This window comes from Callorhinus ursinus, unplaced genomic scaffold (assembly GCF_003265705.2).
Source record: "Callorhinus ursinus isolate GAN/ISIS: 27379988/994484 unplaced genomic scaffold, GSC_fseal_2.0 scaffold89, whole genome shotgun sequence".
NCBI lineage: Eukaryota > Metazoa > Chordata > Mammalia > Carnivora > Otariidae > Callorhinus > Callorhinus ursinus.
In genome coordinates, this window is record NW_027397151.1 from 1,120,283 (window position 1) to 1,139,789 (window position 19,507).

At 53.2% G+C, this 19,507-nt stretch overlaps 2 protein-coding genes across 3 annotated transcripts in view; one reads left to right on the plus strand and one right to left on the minus strand.

Moving 5' to 3' along the window:
• Positions 1-2: 2 nt before the first annotated feature.
• TCFL5 (transcription factor like 5) lies at positions 3-13,127 on the plus strand (the record flags this gene model as incomplete). The annotated part of the gene is made up of 6 exons (XM_025865038.1): positions 3-427; positions 1,526-1,712; positions 1,967-2,129; positions 3,704-3,950; positions 5,982-6,123; positions 12,357-13,127. Coding segments are annotated over 6 exons (1,287 nt in total), but the record flags the coding sequence as incomplete, so codon positions are not given.
• Positions 13,128-13,286: 159 nt separating this feature from the next.
• The window catches only part of COL9A3 (collagen type IX alpha 3 chain), a 23,041-nt gene continuing 16,820 nt past the window's right edge, over positions 13,287-19,507 (minus strand). For both annotated transcript variants that reach the window (XM_073888376.1, XM_073888377.1), the window contains exons 25-32: positions 18,263-18,298; positions 17,768-17,812; positions 17,088-17,120; positions 16,815-16,961; positions 16,622-16,676; positions 16,008-16,190; positions 14,827-14,904; positions 13,287-13,917 (exon numbers count right to left, since the gene is read on the minus strand). In XM_073888376.1, coding sequence (XP_073744477.1) covers positions 13,727-13,917; positions 14,827-14,904; positions 16,008-16,190; positions 16,622-16,676; positions 16,815-16,961; positions 17,088-17,120; positions 17,768-17,812; positions 18,263-18,298 — 768 coding nt within the window. In that variant the 3' untranslated portion in view covers positions 13,287-13,726. The remainder of the gene's footprint in view (positions 13,918-14,826; positions 14,905-16,007; positions 16,191-16,621; positions 16,677-16,814; positions 16,962-17,087; positions 17,121-17,767; positions 17,813-18,262; positions 18,299-19,507) is intronic.

The window sequence follows — 19,507 nt, forward strand, 5'->3', positions numbered from 1 at the left end:
GGGGCGCGGCGGCGGCGGGCGGCTTCGCGGCGGCGGGGGGCGCGGCGGCGGCGGCGGGGGGCGCGGCGCCCGTGTACCCGGTGCTGTGCCCGCCCGCGCTGGCCGACGGCGGCTTCGCGGGCGCAGCGCCCTGCCTGGGCCACGTCGACTTCCAGGAGCTGCGCATGATGCTGCTGAGCGAGGCGGGTGCTCCCGCCGCCGCCGCCCCCGCCGAGAAGACGCCGGGCGCCGACGGCCCCGGTCCCGGCGCGCCGCGGCCCAAGGCGCCCGACGGCGGCGGCAAGGAGAACGCGGAGGGCGCGCCCGAGGCGCGGGCCAAGTCGGCCGTGCGCGTCCGCCTGGAGGACCGCTTCAACAGCATCCCTGCGGAGCCGCCGCCCGCTCCGCGCGGCGCCGAGCCCCCAGAGCCCGGCGTGGCGCTCAACAAGTGGGTGTCCCTCCCCCGCCACCTCCCGGGTGGCCGGGCGCGGGGAGGCGCGGGTGCGCCGGGAGCGGCCCGCTGGGGCTGCGTGCCCACGAGGCCATGCGCCGCCGAGGCCAGCAGCCTCCGCCGGGGTGCACACGAGGAGGTCCCATGGAGCGGCCGTAGTCTCTCTCTGGGTGCACATGAGTCCCTCTGGTGGGGCGGCCACCAGCCTGGCTGGGTCTGGGTGTAGACAAGGTGATCCAGGTGCAGAGGCCACCAGCCCTACTACAGCTTGTGTTTGAATAGGGATGAGGCCCAAGTGGGCCTGGGTGTAGGTGAAGTCAAGCCTGGAGAAAGCCACCAGCCTCCTCTGGCCGGCATCTTCACAGGGAGCAGATCCCGTTGGGTCTGGGGCCGACTTGAAAGGTTGTGTGCTCTGCAAGCTCCGATGAGCAAATACTTTTGAGTCGTGAGTGCATACCACGAAGCATGCCCTCGTGTGGTGCGTACTCCGCATGTGGAAGAGAGTTCAGTTGAGATAAGTGTACAGATGCTTCTGAGGACCAAAGCTTTTGCACCAAATTGTCCACCTAAATGTCAGGAGAGGCCTGTTTCTCCCACGTTGACTCAGGTTAGGGGTGACTCCACACACGGATGAGCCTTGGTGGAAGGAAAGTGTCCTGATGACAGAACACAGCTTCGCCCTGCCGCCAGGATGCCAGCGCATCAGTCATGTCTCAGAGATGAATACTGAAGAGGAGTAGCCTCTTGTGCTGGGGGGGCTTCTCGCTTTCTATCCCTCCCTACCCTGTGGTTTTCCCCATTTTGCCCCTAGTCATCAGAGTTTGGAGAACGGCCCAAAAAAGTGAGAGAGATTGGTGTCAGGTGACATCCAGCCATATGGTCCTCTGTGAGGAAGAAGTGTGAGCTTGTCCCCTGCAGCGCTGGTTGATCCTGGTACGGTAGAGGTTTCCACGAGGAGGGGCGCGCGTCCTGCCCGATCTGAGCTGTCTAGAAGTCTTGGTGCTAGCCAGGAGAGCGTGCTGGGGATCACAGCCTTTGGCACACTTGCCTGCCACACAGTCTTCACGTGTCTCCGGGTCTCCTTTGTCTTGGCAGTTTGGTAACTCTTATCCGACATCCTTCCGAATTCATGAACGTCCCTCTTCATCAGCAACAAAACAAATGCACGACATTGGTGAAAAATAAAACTGCGGCAGCCGCCACCGCTTTACAATTTACATGCCCTCTGTTCACGGCCAATGCTTGCTCTGCTGCGGGGGTTTCGAGCCTCTCACAGACGCAGGTAAGGGAGGGACTTGTCGGGTGTTGCCCTTTTGTATCAGATGGATTTTATTTTTGTTAGGTCTGAAGGATTTGTTTTTCTTTTATTGAGCTTAATAATCTTTAAGATCAAAAGGGGTGGTTTGGGAACGTCTTAAAATCCTCAGTGTACGTGAAGTTACTCAAATGGCATTAACACCTTTGCCCTGACTTCGGTTAGAGGGCATTTGATTTGTGGGCATGCTGATAAACTTCCTGTCGCTTCATTTTTTGCAGGGTTCTGGTAACCCATGTTCTATACTCGAAGCTGCCAAGCATCAGGACATTGGATTGCCTAGAGCATTTTCTTTCTGTTACCAGCAGGAAATTGAATCCACTAAACAGACTTTGGGCAGTAGAAACAAAGCTTTGCCTGAGCAGGTTTGGATTAAAGTAGGAGGTAAGCCATAAAGCAGAGGGAGCACTGCCCTGCTGGCTTCTTGGCGGGGAGTGGGGAGGGAGAGAGGCCGAGTATAAACAGGAAGTAGTCTTTTTTTTTTTTTTTAAAGATTTATCCATTTATTTGTGAGAGAGCGAGCCCGAGCACACAAGCAGGGGGAGGGGCAGAGGGAGAGAGAGAATCTCGGGCAGACTCCCTGCTGGGCACAGAGCCCACCATGGGGCTGGATCTCAGGACCTGAGCCACAATCAAGAGTTGGCCGCTTAGCTGACCGAGCCATCCACGCTGCCTTCAGACATCATATTTATACTTAGCACGGAATCATTGAGTTTGGGGGCTGCTTTTTCTTACTGGTAATCTCCATAAACAGAAAAATGATAGACTTATGTAAATTTTCAGTTTCCTTCAAGTTGCTGAAAGCACTTAATAGTTGTTTTTTTGTTTCTTATTTTATATTTCGTGAGTGAGGCAGGAGTCTGAAATCTGCTAAAAGCTTTAGGAGACAATCTACAGATGGGCAAAGGATTGAGTTGGGAGCAAGAGGCCATAAGGTGATTCAGAAAGTTTTAGAAATAAAGAAACTGCTGAAGGCAAACTTTGCTCACCTTGAGAGTGAGCTCGCAATCCCTTTCTGCTTGCAAACAAATTACTTTTCAACTTAACGCGACAAAATAACACCTAGCTTTTCCAGAGCTGATGGGGGCAGGGCGGGGATGGAGTGCTGAGCTCCTCCAGCCAGTGGGTCGTTCTCCTTGTTAGGACTTTTTATTCAGAAGTATGCGCTACCATTTGCAAAGTGAAAGGTTGATAGTAACATAAACCATGTACTAACTCCTCAGCTTCAGGAACAAAATATTCCCAGCGCTGTGAATTTCCCACCATGTCTTCCTTGCAGGTCCCATTGTGGAAGTTGTGCGTAGGGACCCTTTGGCCACAGAAACTTTGGTTTTGTTTGGCGTCTCAGGAATGTACGTCACCACACATGATGGTTAGGTGCCGGCTGTTCTGGAGGTGGTGGAATTTGCCGTGTTCCTCTAGCATAAATAAGAGCTGGGATGTGATTCCTCCTTCTGGGGGCAGAATCACTTGTCAGCTGAGGGCACATTGAACCCTAAGGCACTTAGGTTTTGTCCTCTTCTGAGCATGGCAGATAGAGTACCTGCTGTCACATTAGAGTAATTGTGTAAAAGAAAATCTTTGGGAGAAAGTTTGTTTTTTCCATTCTGAACATCAGAAAAATTGAACAACCTCTTGGTTTCTCTATTCATAGATGGCAGCTAACACCTGTTGATAAAAAAAAAAAGGGACTTCTGACAAGGTTCTATTGATCACATAATACTCAGAGTGCTTTAGTTATGGATTTATGTTCAGTTTTGTGGTTTGGAGCTTTGTGCTAATGGCTTGTACCAGTTACTGTAGTGGGTACAGCTCTTCCTGTTCAGTTCTGGGCCTTCCTTTGCCCATTCATGTATCTATTCTGGCTTGAAAAATGCCACAAAATACATTCAGCATTAATGGGGACAAGTTAAGTAAAATAAAAAATTAAAATACCACTTTTTTCTTCTTTTGCAAAGAAGAAGCGCTATGTAAGCAAGCCATAAATAAGAGGAATCGGAGTAGAATACGTCAGCTGGACACAAATGTAGAACGAAGAGCCCTTGGAGAGATTCAGAACGTGGGCGAAGGCTCAACCACCACACAGGGCGCTTGGCTGCCCGCGGAGTCCTCGCAGGCAAACCTCGGGGAGCAGACCCAGAGCGGGCCCCAGGGAGGAAGGTCGCAGCGTAGGGAGAGGCACAACCGCATGGAAAGAGATAGAAGGTAATGCGTGTGATTGCTCGTCAACACGCAAGTTTACTATAGTTACTAGCCATAACAGGCAAGTCATTCATGAAACAGTAGTTTAGTTATTTCAAAACGTGTTCAACGTGGAGAAAAGTTGGCCGGAGTAAATACTGCGTTTTGCTAGGTGGATCGGGGTCCCCAGGACCACCCCCAGGTTTGAGGATTCATTAGGAAGACTTACGGCTTTGATTGATTACAGAGAAAGGACACAGCAAACTTAGCAAAGGTGCCTGGGGAGAAGTCCAGGGAGCCAGATGCGAGCTCCCAGGTAACCTCTTCCAAGGGGCTCCCAGATGCACTCTGCTCCTGCAGCACCGGGTCCTGGGACGGGTGAAATTGCCAGCTGGGAACGCTCACGAGAGACTCAGTGCCCCAAGATTTTATTGGCGGGTCGGGTCATGGAGGCATTTCCTACCTGGTGAGCCGCCAAACCCCAGGCCCCCAGAGGGAGAAGCAGTGCTCAGCATGAACTGCATTGTTCGTACAAACATTTTAGCACAGTTAGGCACCTCACTAATGATGCTGGGAACCCTCCCAAGATCGTAGTTCCCCAAGGCCGTCAGGAGCCAGCCTTGTGAGTGGGCCTCCGGGAGACAGCTGGGCTGCACACCAGGGCACCAGCTTCACTTGGTTCTTTTAAGAATGTTGGGGAAGAAAGGGTTAAAACTGTTTTTTAGGTCGTTTTATCTGCAGGTTTTATTTAGAATTTATTTGGATTTTATGTAGAACCAAAAGGTGGTTAATTTTTCTGTATTACAGCTGGGTTTTTACCTGATGTTTCCCTAACGTAACTAATGTAATTAACCTAATCATTTCCGGGGTACTTCGTCCCAGTTTCCTTTCTGTAGCACGGGGCAAGGCAGATATTCAACTCTGAAGCTCCGGTGTTGACCTGAGGCAACTTACTTCTTTCTAAGGGATGTAGTAAAGCTAGTTAGCCCACCAGCAATCATTCTTAGACCTGTACGCACGCGCGCGCACACACACACACACACGCGCGCGCACACACACTCTCTCTCTCTCTCTCTCTCTCTCTCTCTCAAACTGAAGGACGTCTGTGAACTAGGAAGGATGGCTTTCCTACCTGACATTTCATCAGCGTTTACTGGGTACCTGCTGTGGGAGAGCCCTTACCCGTAGGTTGGCACCCTGCCATTCCCTAGGGTAACACACTGCAGGTTCACTGCCTCGCATCTCTGCCTCTTGTCTGTGATGTAGAGCTGTCTCCCGCTCAGACTGGAGATAGGTGCCTGCTGTCGCGTTTGCCTTAGGAGACCCCCATGTCTGCTCCCACGTGTGCACGTGGAAGGTGGGCAGCAGGGGTTGTGCTGCATCCGCCACTCTGTGTCAGCTCCTCTGGGACCTGGCGTTACGCCGAGTGTCATCTGCGAGAGCTAACATGGTCTAATCATAAGACCCAACTTGTGATTTAAGTTCTCTCCGAAAAAAAATATCTCTAAAAAGACTGGGCTTGGGGATATTAGCAGAGTGTAGTGTGTGATCCTCTTTTTTTTTTTTTTAAAGATTTTATTTATTTGAGAGAGAGAGAATGAGAGATAGCACGAGAGGGAAGAGGGTCAGAGGGAGAAGCCGACTCCCCGCCGAGCAGGGAGCCCGATGTGGGACTCGATCCCGGGACTCCGGGATCATGACCTGAGCCGAAGGCAGTCGCTTAACCAACTGAGCCACCCAGGCGCCCTGTGATCGTTTTTTGAACCAGGGCCCCTTTGGAGGTCCAAGCTGTGACTCTTAGCTGTGGGTCAGTTCCTTGGCACACGGAGAGCAGGGTAATAACTTGTGAGTGAAGAACGATCTACCCAGAAAAAGCGCACACACAATTTTCCTTCCAGTTTCGGGGGTTTGGCTCTGTCCCTGGTCTAGAGACTTGCTCCCGGCCCTTGAGCAGGACGGTCCTGGTGGAGCGCGGCCCCAAGCGCAGGTGGCCAGGCCGGGAGTGGCGGTATCGCTTCTGCTTCTCAGCGTGATTACTTTGGATTTTGACTGTAGGCGCAGAATCCGCATTTGCTGTGATGAGTTGAATCTTTTAGTCCCGTTCTGCAATGCGGAGACGGATAAGGCGACCACCCTGCAGTGGACCACGGCGTTCCTGAAGTACATTCAGGAAAGACATGGAGATTCTCTTAAAAAGGTCAGTATTCAGGGCAGATAGATTTTCAGAATTTTATAGACTGACAAGTGATGTTTTTTTTTTTCCCTAAGATAGCCCCGACTGTCGTTCATTTCCTGGAACCCAGTGTCAGATGCTGAGTTCACTATGAGCAAAACTGCGCTCGTTAATGTTGTAGCTCATCGTTTATTGAAATACTAATCACAGCCCGGGTTGGTTCACTGACACGCAGCGTATGAGTGACTCAGGTATCCGTTGTCAGATTGAGCACCTGCTGTACACAGCAGGTTGTATGGGACTGGAAGGGGTTTCAGACACCTGTAAGATGTGTATTTTTTTACCCTCTGAAGACTTTGTGAAGGGATGATGCAAGACGAATTAAGAAGGGAGAGAGAGAGAGGCAGATAATGCAACAGTCTGGAATTCAGATGCATTCAGAAGGTGAAGAGAGACTCTTCCATGGGCAGGGCGACTGGGGACCACTTGGGGGCTCTGGGCCCGAGCACCTGGCTCCCAGTGCAGCCAGCACTGCCTTGACCCTGCCTGTCGGTTCCAGGGGCAATGCCAGTGAGCGAGCGCAGCTCCCGGGGAGGGGGGTAACCGAGCGCGTGGTGTGAGTAGGAGTCCGGCCGCCCTTCCTCAGATGGAAGAACGGAGGCTCCAGGTGCTGGCCTCAGCATGCTGGTGGTCAGGGTGCGTGCTGATGAGGCCATGGTGAGGCAAGCCCTGCGCACCCCGATTCGGGCCCCTGTGGAAGCCATCGCGTGGCCGCCACTGTGGCTGCAGCACCTCTTAGGGACTGAGTCGAGGTTGGCGCATAAACATGGAAACCTTTTACAAAGAGCCTCCTGTGTGTAGATCCCGCGGGGCCGGGAGCCACAGGCTGTGTTTCTGGTTCCCGTTCTGTCCTGCATGGCGTTCATACCACGTGAGCTGTGCTGTCATTGTACATGTGATCATGTTTTAAAGCAGTATTTGTGTCACGTTCCTTCTGATTGGGTCGTTTATGGTTATCCTGCAGTTACTCTGTGATGGTATTTGTTAGAGGTAAACTGTTAATTTTAATAAAATAAAGCTTTTATGTATATATTTGTTAAGCTTTTTATCTTAATCCCAGCCAGTTAACACAGTGTAACACTAGTTTCGGGTGTACAGTATGGCGACTCGGCACTTCCGTAGGTCACCTGGTGCTCATGAGGACGAGTGCCCTCCTTCACCCCCAGCCCGTTTCCCCCACCCACACCCACCTCCACTCTGGTCACCATCAGTGTGTTTTCTAGAGTCAAGAGTCTGTTTCTTGCTTTGTGTCTTTTTCTCTCTTTTTTCCCTTCACTCTTCTGTTTTGTTTCTTAAATTCTACATATGAGTGAAACCATACGATAATTGTCTTTCTCTACTTAGCATAATCCCCTCCAGTTCAGTCCACATCAGTGCAAATGGTAGGTATGTATCCTTTCTGATGGCTGAGTAATCTTCCCTTGGATATATGGACCACATCTTCTTTATCCACTCATCTGTTGAAGGGCATCTCGGCTCCTTCCACAGTTTGGCTGTTGCGGACATTGCTGCTATGAACATTGGGGGGCAGGTGCCCCTTCTTTTCACTACGTCTGTGTTTATGGGGTAAATACCCAGTAGTGCAATTGCTGGATCGTATGGTAGCTCTATTTACAACTCTCTGAGGAACCTCCATACTGTTTTCCAGAGTGGTTGCACCAGCTTGCGTTCCCACCAACAGTGTAGGAGGGTTCCCCTTTCTCCGCATCTTCACCAACATCTCTCGTTTCCTGACTTGTTAATTTTAGCCATTCTGACTGGTGTGAGGTGGTATCTCATTGTGGTTTTGATTTGGATTTCCCTGATGCCGAGTGATGATGAACATTTTTTCATATGTCTGTTGGCCATCTGGATGTCTTCTTTGGAGAAAAGCTTTTGTATTTTTGAAAATGATTCAATGTTTGGCTTTGTGTACCTATTAGTAGTAAGTTACTGACATAATTCATTCAAATATGATGAAGGCACTTACAACAAAAAAAAAATCTGTTAACTGTCTTTGTATATACTCAGAGATTGAATAGGTTAAAACTTGTGGGTATTATATTTTGTATTTCATACATAAATATGGCTTGGGTGGGCACAGCAAGAGGAAAACCTCCCCGCAGAGACCTGGGACCAGTGCTGCTGCTAGGTGCTCCCCATGGGCTGGTCCCGCCCTTCCCCAGCTGGGGCGTCTGTGCCCAAGTCTCCGTCAGCCTTGGGTGTCCTGGCTTCTCGTCTTGTTGTTCTGCTCTGTTGGCTTTTGAGGGGGGCAAGCAGAGTTAGTGGTGGTGTTTTTTTCTGTTGTAATTTGCTTGTATGTTTTAAAAGCTTACCTTCTTTATTATTTTAAAGATTTATTCTTTCTGACATCTGGAGTTTAAAAGCTTTTAGTCTGTTTTACACATTTTTTTTTATTATGTTGTCATCAACAAAGATGGTCTGTATAAAGAGAGAGTTTTTGAAAGTTTGCTGAGACTTCTGTTGTGACGTGTTCTGTGGTCGGTTTTTAAAAGTTCTGTATTTATTTGGAAAGAATGTGTATTCTCTGTTTGGTGAATTCTGTGTTTGTTAGGTTGAGATCATTAATGGCGATTCAGACTCCTCCTGTGGGGCGCCTGGGTGGCTCAGTCAGTTAAGCGTCTGTCTTTGGCTCAGGTCACGATCCCAGTGTCCAGGGATCGAGTCCCGCATCGGGTTCCCGGCTCTGGGGAGAGTCTGCTTCTCCCTCTGCCCCTGGCCCTGTTTGTGCGCTCTTACACTTTCTCTCTCTCCCTCCTTCCTTCCCTCTCTCTCAAATAAATAAAATCTTTAAAAGAAAAAATTCTTTTTCAAAAAACCTAGACTCTTCTTGTCCTCTGCTGTCCAGCAGACCTGTTCCAAGAGGCACGGCCTGGTGCCCTGAGCACTTTCTCGGGTGCCTTGTCTGCCTGTTGTCCTCACAGCTTCCTGGCTTGGTTCCTTGACGTGCAACCAGGGCCATCGCTCTCTTTCCTATTAAGAAGAAATTTGCTTTCTTTTTTTAGTTTATTTTTACTTATGTCGGCTCCGCCCTTAACGTGGGGCTCGAACTCCTGACCCCAAGGTCAAGAGTTGTACACTCTTCCTACTGAGCCAGCCAGGTGCCCCAAGAAAGACGCTTTTTATATTTGGCATTCTCACGTTTACAAATCGAACGTGAGCACCTGCTTTGGCTAGATGTTCTCCCAAGGGTGTTCTGATTCGTTGTAGAACTCCCTGGAAACTCCGACATTTCACTGAGGTTTCATTGCAACAGATGCTGGTGGGGTGAGTAGGACGGTGGCTGCCGGCTTGCCTCGGGCCCGGGAGGACCCAGACCACACCCGGCTGCCCTCAGCAAAGGCGGACACCCTGCACTCTCCTCGCTGTGTGCACGTTGCTCAGGAGGTCTCTGGAGTACTTTCTTAGGTCAAAAATGACAGTTTCGTTTCCTTCTTTGTGACTTTTATGTAATTATTCCCAAAGGTAAATTCTACCTTCTCAAATATAGGCAGATATTTTATTTTATTTTATTTTATTTTAAAGATTTTATTTATTTATTTGAGAGAGAGAGAAAGCACATGAGAGGCAGGGGGAGGGTCAGAGGGAGAAGCAGACTCCCCGCCGAGCAGGGAGCCCATGCGGGACTCGATCCCGGGACTCCAGGATCATGACCTGAGCCGAAGGCAGTCGCTTAACCAACTGAGCCACCCAGGCGCCCAGGCAGATATTTTATATTTGGGCTTTTGGGTGTCAGGATACAGGAAATTGTCAAAATGTGGCTCATCTTAAATTGCATCGAGACCCTAAAACCCTTTCTTTCAAGTTTGGGAAGAAAATTAGAGATAACGTGCAGGTATAGCTCCTGAGTGCAGGTAGCAGTTACCAATGGCAGGTGGACAGGTAGCGCACTCCAGGCAATCCAGGGGTACCTAGTGCAGCACGAACTTCTGCTTCCATTTTTGGACAGGAATGCAGTATGAAGCCGCCACAACCCAGCAACAGAAAAACAACACAATTCAAAAACGGGCAAAGGATTTGAATACCTTTTTCCAGAGAAGATAAACAAATGACCGTCAGGTCCATGAGCAGATCTCTGATCATCAGGGAAATGCAAATCCAAAGGCTGTGCCGCTTCCCACCCAGTAGGTGTGACTGTTACTGACAGACGGAACTGCAAGTCTGGGAGCAGAACACCATGCAGCTGCTGTGGAAAATCGGGTGACAGCTTTCAAAGGTAGAATTGTCACATGACCCGGCGGTTGCACTTGTGGGTAGAGACCCAGGAGGACACTTGGATGTGAACGTTCACAGCAGCCAGGACATGGAGGCCCCCTGTGTCCATCAGCAGATGAGTGGATAAGCAGAGCGTGTGCACAGACAGCGGAATATGGCTTAGCCATTAAAAGGAAGCGCTCGGCACCTGCCACAGCACGGATGCACCTGAGGATGCCAGTTACAAAAGGACAACTACTGTATGAGCCCACCTCTGAGTGGTCCCCGGAGTCATCCCAACTCGTAGAGACAGAAAGCGGGACGGTGGGTGGGTGCTGGGGGAGGGCGAGAGCCCACGTTCCGTGGGGACAGAGTGTCTGTGTGGGACGATGAAAGGTCAGAAACGGCGCTGGTCACACAGCACCCTGAAGGTAGTTAATGCCACTGGGTAAAACCACCTAGATAAGTGGCTAAAATGGAAAACTTCACGTTACATATTTTTTACCATAACAGAAAATCTGTAAACATAAATTTGTTAAGAATGCTATGCTTTAAAAAAAAAAAGAACTTATGGAAGTGTATCCGCGCACAGACGCGGGGAGAACAGAACACTGAGCTCCCGTGTTCCTTGGGCACACGGGAGCGTCGTCAGTACCCCCGTCCTGCCTCCCTCGATGGATGGTTTAAAGCATTCCACAGATTTCTCGGTTTTACTCTCAAGGGCATCTCTAAAAATAGAAGTGTGGGGCGCCTGGGTGGCTCAGTCGTTAGGCGTCTGCCTTCGGCTCGGGTCATGGTCCCGGGGTCCTGGGATCGAGCCCCACATAGGGCTCCCCGCTCAGCGGAGATCCTGCTTCTCCCTCTCCCACTCCCCCTGCTTGTGTTCCCTCTCTCGCTGTGTCTCTATCAAATAAATAAAATCTTTAAAAAAAATAAATAAATAAAAATAGAAGTGTGGTTTAAAAGCACCATCGCATCCAGATGCCCCCGATGGGCTCACAGCGGTCTTTGTCCAGCTGACTTCCTTGAATCGGGATCCAAACGCTGTCCAGCCAAACGTTGGTTGGTAGCTAAACAGCTTTGATTCCACGATGGCTCCCCTCTCTCTTCCCTGTCCTTTATCTATTGAAGAGATGGAATCCTCTGTCCTGTAGCATTTTCCACCTTGTGCATTTTGCATACCCCCGATCTTTGTTTCCCAGAGGCTGATGAGATCAGGCTGTCTGCTTGCACTTGCCTTCTCCTTTTGTGAGCTTGGGGCTGCCCCGTGTGCTCAGGACCGAAAACCGGGGCTTGTTAGAGTTCCTAGAGGTAGAGAGCGTGAGCAAGGGCCGCAGGGGACAGGGCTCCGCAGGAGCCAGCTTTCAGCCTTCCAGAGCCAGCCCCTGATGCCAGGCCCACCACGGAGCACTCACCGGTGTGTGTGGGGTATGTGATGGTCATGGTGTCTGCGGGGTGATGGAAAGTTCTGCAGACGATGGTAGCGATGCTGTGGGACAGTGTGCCTGGGCTGAATGCAGCCTAGCAAACACTCACACATGGCGAAAATGGTATCGTAGCATGCATATTTTACTTCATTGAAAAATATAAGTATGGCTGCTTGTTTTTAAATAAAGAAGGCTTTATAAAAGGGACAGGCATTATGGGAATCTATTGGAAAATTAACAGTATGTGTAAATGTGACTATATGAGAAAAATGTTTGAATCCCTGTTTTTATGACATATACCGCCTTAAAAGAGGTGACATGAGTTCGTGGATGACACCTTTATAAATTTTGAAGTAGTTTAGCTCATAGTTTTAACCTTTGGTGTATTTTTAATTTTTTTAAATTTTATTTATTCATTTTAAGTAATCTCTATGCCCAACATGGGACTCAAACTCACAACCTGAGATCAAGAGCCTTCACTGACTGAGCCAGCCGGGTGTCCCCAGCCTTTTGTGTTTTTAAGAAAGTTTCCAAGTCTGTAAATTCACAACATTAATGGTGGTTTCTCAACTTCAGGAATTTGAGAGTGTGTTTTGCGGTAAAACTGGCAGAAGGCTCAAGTTGACCAGACCGGACTCCTTGGTGGCGCGTCCTGCGCAGGAGAGCCTACAGAGCAGCCCAGCCATGGATGTCAAGTGACCAGAAGGGACCGCTAGTTCCCGGCAGTGGCGGCTGCTGCCCGGGGGCCCCGAGCGTCTGTGCAGCCCCGGAGCCCTGGCGGTCTGGCTCTGGGGGACGTGAGTCCAGTTGAGGGGCCTCTGTGGGGACGTTACAGCACGTTTTATAAAGATGTTTGTCTAGAACAAAATACTTAGCCATTCGTGTCCTCTTAGACCATTTGGGGATGAAGACATGTTGACAATTAGCAAGAAACTTTTCAATTATCTGCCTGATTCCATCATGTTTTCTTAACATGATAACTTCAAAAATTAACATCCTTTGTAATTTCCTTAGTCTTCCAAGGTACACCGCTTTTTACTTACTTTATTTACATTTTAAATATGCCCACTTAGCAATTGGAACAAGTTAAATTGTTCTTAATTAGAAGTAGTTTGGAAATTTTACTCCTTTGTTTCTCCCTCCCCCGTGCTGACTTCCAGTCACATGGGACCGCGTTGTGAAATGCGGTCCGTGTCCAGCCCTCTTGCTGGACATTTTCCAGAGACTCCCTTTGAAGCCACTTTTGTCCATAAATGAGATATTGTCACAGTGGATTCCTTCAGTGCCCTCATTTTCATATTGAGAGTCATTACTTTCTGTGTAATAAACTGTAGTGTTTGGAACTGAGGTTTTCACATGAGTGGCTTTATTTATCACAACAGGTAATAGCAGTAGACTTTCTCGCAATACAGGGTCACCTTCAATAAATACTGTTAATCGGAGACAGTCAAAAGTTTGTACACAAAAGAAGCAGGTAAATCAGACTAGACCATTGTGTGGAGGGGGTACCGTACAGGAAATCCTTTATTTATCAGACTGGGGTCGCCTGGGGTCTCACTGATTCTTACTCCTTCCATGAGTGCTGTGTAAACAGGTTGCTATTTTAGGCCCCGAGGGAGTGTATGCAACTGTGCACACGTGTGCCCTGTACCCCCTCAGGTGTGGGGTCTAGTTGGCGCCCCCGGGGCCTGTGTCTGAGGTGCGACGTGACCGCTGACGGGCGCTTGTAAATGCGCACAGAGACAACACCGGACAGCAGGTCGATGAAGGACGCTCTCGGGGACCAAGTGGCCGGTCACGGCCGTGGAGGACACCAGGGGCAGGCCGCGAGGGCCGTCGCAGACGCCACGCTGTCCCCTCCCCCACGGAGCGCGGCTGACTCCTCGTGTCCTTCCCGAGCTCCCTGCTGGCGTCGGCACCACCTTCTCACTTCCTCCGGTTGTGTTTTAGGAGCTTCTAGAACCCGATTTTTCCCTGCCACCTCCCATCACGGCTCCTTGGCAGGCCGAGGTGTCACAGATGCCGGGGGTCCCCTGAGCACCGACAGCACCGGGGAGGCCAGGATCGCCTGGAGGCCCGGGCTCACCGTGGGCCCCATCTCGGCCATCTTTGCTAACGCCAGGCACGCCTTGCGGTCCTTGAGACGGAGCGGAAGGTGAGTTAGATGTAAGAGTAGAACATCTGTTCAGCCTGCCACCCCCAGCCCTTCTGTGTAGGGGCGTATTCTGCACTCTGGGAGGGCTGAGGGGAGGAGAGACCATGTGAGGGAGAGGAGCAAGGGCAGAGGGCAAGGTGGGGAGGATGTGGAGGCCAGGGGCCTGTCCCGAGCGTAGTGGCTCGGACCCGAGCAGAGCTCACGGGAGCCGAGGGACGAGAGCGTCTCCTGTGAGCCGGGGTGGCGTTGGGGGGTGCGGAGTTGCTTGGTGAGCGGGGACAGAGGTGATTGTGGGCATGGCCTGCATGTGATCCCAGGGGGGGGGGATCCCCACCTCGGGGGATGGGCCCCCTGAGCAGGGGGAGGCAGGGTGGGTCAGCTGAGGAGGGGCTGGGAGCGTGGGTGCAGCCTGGAGGGCCAGCAGAGGAGAGGGTTTCTGGGCGCTCGGAGAGGACTGGAGCAGGGCCTCTGCTCCGCCCATGGTGCAGGGGTGCATGGAAGACCACGAGGTGACTCGCCCCTCGTGTGAGGGATGGACCGCAGGGGGCAGGGGCTGGTCCTCTGTCTCCACAAAGCGTTTGTGTTGGACACCAAACATTCATGATACATGTGGCCAATTCAGAGGGAATTAGGGAATTCTGCTGAACTGAACTGACCTAGATGCTAGACTCCTTTCACCGAATGGAAATTAACTGAATCTACGGGGATAGATCCTCCTGCATCTGTTCTCACTCAAACTTGTACAAAGTCATTCAGGCGGTTCCTGACCGTTCCTGACCATCTGAGAGGACTTTGCCAAGAGAAAGGCGTCATGATACATGTTCACCACCCAAACGCGGCCCCAGGTCAAGCCACAGCACATTGGGAAAGCGGCTGGTGACGGGCACCTACCCTGCAGCCCCTGGTCTCCGTCCGGCCCGTCCAGACCTGCGCCTGCCGAGCCTTTGTCTCCTCTGTCTCCCGAAGCCCCTGTGGGGAAGCACCGGACACGTGAGCACCTGGCTGGGGTTCGAGGAGGGACCACGGGCGCAATGGCATGAGCCCCCACGCCAGCGTGTCACCCGCCTTGTGACGGGCAGGGCGCCCGTGTGGTGAGCCTTTTCCTGAAGCAAAACGCTCTCAGAAAAGTAACACAAGCACCAGAACCAGGGAAGGGGATGGAGGCTAGTTGAGAACTGTATTTTCAAAAGGCTTAAAGGCCTTCAGATCCCTACTTGAAGAAACCCGCTTGGTCTGTTGGTGGAACACAGCAAGCCCTCACGCCTTGTGCCGGTGCCGGAGATGCTCAGAGCCCACAGCCATCTCCAAGGCCACGCGAAGCCAGCTGACCATGAGCTTGGGACCGACACCGCGTCTGGGAAGACATGTCTGTCTCCAGGGCTAAAATTGTTCAGCCTTGAAGTTTCTTAAAAATAAGTGCGGCACTGCTCATTCTGGAATAGCTGGACTTGTACTCAAAGTGCGCCTCATCGATGAAGAGAGCAAATCACAAAGTTTCCCTCAGAAACATTTTTCTTAAGCTGTTTTTCAGAAACAAAATTATTTGATCAATAAATGGGCACGGACTGGAATCCTGAGCTTTCAATCCGGAATTGGGGCCAGGAGGCCGGCCAGTGGGATGCTGGTGGGGACACTGCAAACTCAGGAAGTGGGTGTCGGGGGCCGTTTGGGAAAAGCTCAGTGGCTGGGAGTTCACAGCTGTGTTAGCCACGTGGCCCATCCGTGGGCCTGAGTATCTGGCTGGTTCCTGCTCAGCGGGGACCTGGACAGGGCCAGCACCTAGCATCAGCGACAGGGCGCACCCATGAGGTCATCTGGTTTCTAAATTCTACTTCCCAGTGCTTCAAAGGGAGTTCTGTTTAACTTTTGCCTTTTGCAACAGAAATGTTACGAATGTCAGTTTTTCTGAAGGCATATGCTGTTACGTGTAAATGGGCTCCTGTTTGTTTATCCCTCATATTTTTATCTCCCCCCTCCTCCCCCAAATGCTGTTCTGACGGTATTTGCGGCACCTGGGGAGATGAAAAAGGTGTTAACGGAGCTGCGCAGGGGACGGCGGGCAGCCGACTCACCTCTGGGCCCCGGGTCTCCCAGCTCTCCGGTAGGACCACGGTATCCAGGGGGCCCTCGGGCACCAGGGTGGCCGATGGAGCCCGGCGGTCCCGGGGGGCCTGGGGGCCCAGCTGGACCAGGCCGACCTGCGGATCCAGGTGCTAAAGGCTTCCTCAGGTGAGCAGCTAACTGCGCGATTTGTTCTTTTGGAAAACAAAGATGTAAGCATTTATTCGAGGAGGATTAGCAAAAGTGTTCTGTTTGAGGCGGAAAAGATCAAGCCGCCCCTAACGCACTTCGGGGCAGGGAACGGAAGTACTGCTGCATTTCTCCTGTGTGCCAAGGACGGAGTCACAGGCCCAGGAGGAGGTGCTCATTTTGGGGGAACTCCTTACAAATCCTGTGAATCAAAGTGGCCAAGAGATAGATGGCCACTTAGTTGGTAAAGGCTGGAAGGGCGCAGGTCTCGGTCCCTGCTGGTGGTTTCGCAGACATCTAGAACCCCCACCGTGCCCCTGCCTGTGTTACAGCCTGGGTGGAGGGAGCCCCCCCCCGCCACCGCCCCAGGTGGGGAAGAGGTGGAGGAGGCCGGGGTGTGGGTGGCCCGAGGTGTGCAGGGGTGGAGAGCACTCACCACTGAGCATCCCTCCACACAGCTCCCTGATGTGCTGCTCGCTGGCTTCTCGCCCCTGAAATTCACCCCGTGAGTCCGTCAGCAGACTGGGGGCAGGCTGGCACCCTTAGAGGCGCCCCCCCCGCCCTGCCATCAGTCTCGGGAAAGTGACCAATGCCAACGAACACTGCCCTCAACAAAGGGAAGGACGTACCGGGACTCCGGGTTTCCCGGTGATGCCAGGCACGCCTTGTACCCCCGGGAAGCCCACAGGGCCGGGAGGGCCCGGGAGGCCCTCGACACCGCCGGTGCCATTGGGACCCTGGATGCCCTTCGGGCCCAGCTCCCCTCGACTGCCGGACTAGAGGAAGAGAGACCGAGGTGGGTCGGCGGTGAGCAGTGCCCAGCAGCTGCCGCCCTCCACACGCCACAGGCCGGCCTGGCGTCTCCTTGGACTGTGTTGTTGGGACGGCTGACGACCACTTACCTCTCCTTTGGGTCCAACCGGACCACCGGGACCCTGCGAGAGAGCAGTTGTTTGGCTCTTAGTCGGGTGGGCATTCACTGCCGAAGAGCCAGGCTAGCGCAGGGGGAGTTGGGGAGGGCGGGAAACCGCCAAGAAACCACCCTCTGACTGCTTCAGGACACGGAGTGGCGACCCCCTTTCACTCTCCTGGGTACGGTTTTCATCTCGCTGGGACTGTGTTCTGTGCACGGATGTTGTCGTGACTTACTTTCCTAAAGAGTGTTTTCAGTAACTGTTCACGTTTTGTTACACGTGTTTATTCCTTGTCTCCGTCATCATCATTCTAATAGATAATGGATGTCTGAACATCCCTGTGCCTACAGCCCCCTTCAGCTGCGTCCTCAGGGACGTGGTCCCAGCCAGAGGGGCTCCCAGGCGGCAGGTACTGCCGCCCCCATCAGATTAACAGGGATGGGGGCCGGGGTCCCGCTGGTCAAGGTTGTCCAGGAATTTGCCAAAAGAACCCACGCACACGCAGCCCTGAGATTATCTTGGCTACAGTCATGGGGCCCTCGGCCCGCAGCCTCGGCCTCCCTGGGGCTTCCCACACTCCCTGGGTCTGCAGACTAACCCCCATCCCCGAACGGGACTCGTTCATTCTCAGCTGTTGATAAAAGTGAGGCCGACTTAATCCCACTCACCAGATCTCCTTTGTCCCCAGGAAGGCCATCGGAGCCTGCCACGCCCTGAAACAACACGCCCCAAGGTCAGAGCTGATCCCGCCTCCAGCTGTTCTCAAAGCTCGAGCGCTGGTGTCCGGAGCCCCAGGCCCTGGGTGGGGACCTGGCAGAGACTGGCAGGGTGCACTGAGCCTTTCTTGCCAAGCAGAATCTTGGGGGGCTGTAGATCGTTCTAGGTCCTCGGCCAATACAAAGAGGGCCTGGGGCCACCGGAGGTCACAGGCCCAGCCCCCAAGCCTTTCCCGAGACAATGTACCTTCTACAAACAGGCCTGGGGCCCAGACTCCCCTGTTACAAGGCCCCATTCCCAGGTCAGCAGGAACACAGCCTCCCTGTAAGTGGGGCTGGGTGTCCAGAGTGCGCCCCCCCCCCCCGGCCCAGAGTTCCTGAGGGAGAGCTGGAAATGAAGGAGGGAGAGAAACAGAACAGACCTGAGACCCCTGGGCGCCCACTCACCTGGTCTCCCTTAGGGCCGGCGGCTCCTCCCGGGCCCTGGCACAGAGAAGGTGAGTGTTAGAGGGAACCCGGGAGTCCGAGGCAGCCCCCACCAAGCTGCGAGAGCACAGGGCCCACGAGAAGCAGCCCTCCCCAGGCGTGCTCCTGGTCTGCCGCAGCGTTCTGTGCATGCCCCGTCCCGAATCTTCCTAAAGAACTGTCGTCTTAGGATCTCTGGAGCATCCCACCAAGGGTGCTGTGACTGTTTCACAGGCCTCCTCAAATCTGGTATCGCTCCCAATACCACGGGCTGCGCGCGGGTCATTTCCCGCGTGGAACTGCTGAGTCAAAGAGCTCAAAGCTCGTATTCACCACCTTCCCGGCCGATTGTGAGACTAGGGACATATCTGGGAACTGCAGGATCACCCGGAAAACATGGAAATAAAAATAGTCCATTTGCTCAAATAGCAGGAGTGAGAACTTGCCCAAGGGGCAGAGGTGTGGCCGCCCTGGAGATGAGGAGGGGGAATTCAGGAAGTAGCGGGCGGGCACAGCCCCCAGCAGCCTGGCCAAGTCTCCCCGCGCCTGAGATTTCCTGCCACAGGCCAGGGGTTTCCGTGCACCCCCACCACCCGCTCCCCCCGCCCCGGGATGACGGGACGTCTGGGCCGGCTCCTGGGCCTCCCCATCCACGGTGAAGTCTGGCAGCAAGCGCGGTGGCTGTCGTGGGGCCCCGAGCAGGCATCTGAGCAGGGCTCCGTGCTGCCCGACGGTCCCTGGACGACAGGGACTCCCCCGCGAGACTACCTACCAACTGTCACAAGACCACCAGGAAAGGTAGAAGCAGTGACAGTGGCGCTTAGAGCCGTGCTTTTCACACTTACTTAGTGTGTTAAGCAGCCCTCAGCTAAAGCCCAACAGATGATGCTGGGGGCCCTCCCCACGGCTCCACACCCCCCACCCGGAGCCTGGAGCACCTGACTGGGATGGCTGGCAGTGTGTGTCCACCCTGTGGGGGCTGGGGAGAGTAGGAGGAGAGGGGAGGGGAGGGGAAGGGGGGAAGAGGGGAAGGGGGAGGAGGGGAGGGGAGAGGAGGGGGGAGGGGGAGGGGAGGGAGAGGGAGGGAGAGGGGAGGGGAGGAGGGGGGAGGGAGAGGGGAGGGGAGGAGGAGGGGAGGGGGAGGGGAAGGGGGAGGAGGGGAAGGGAAGGGGGGAGGAGGGGAGGGGAGGGGGAGGAGGAGAGGGGAGTAGAGGAGGAGGAGGGGAG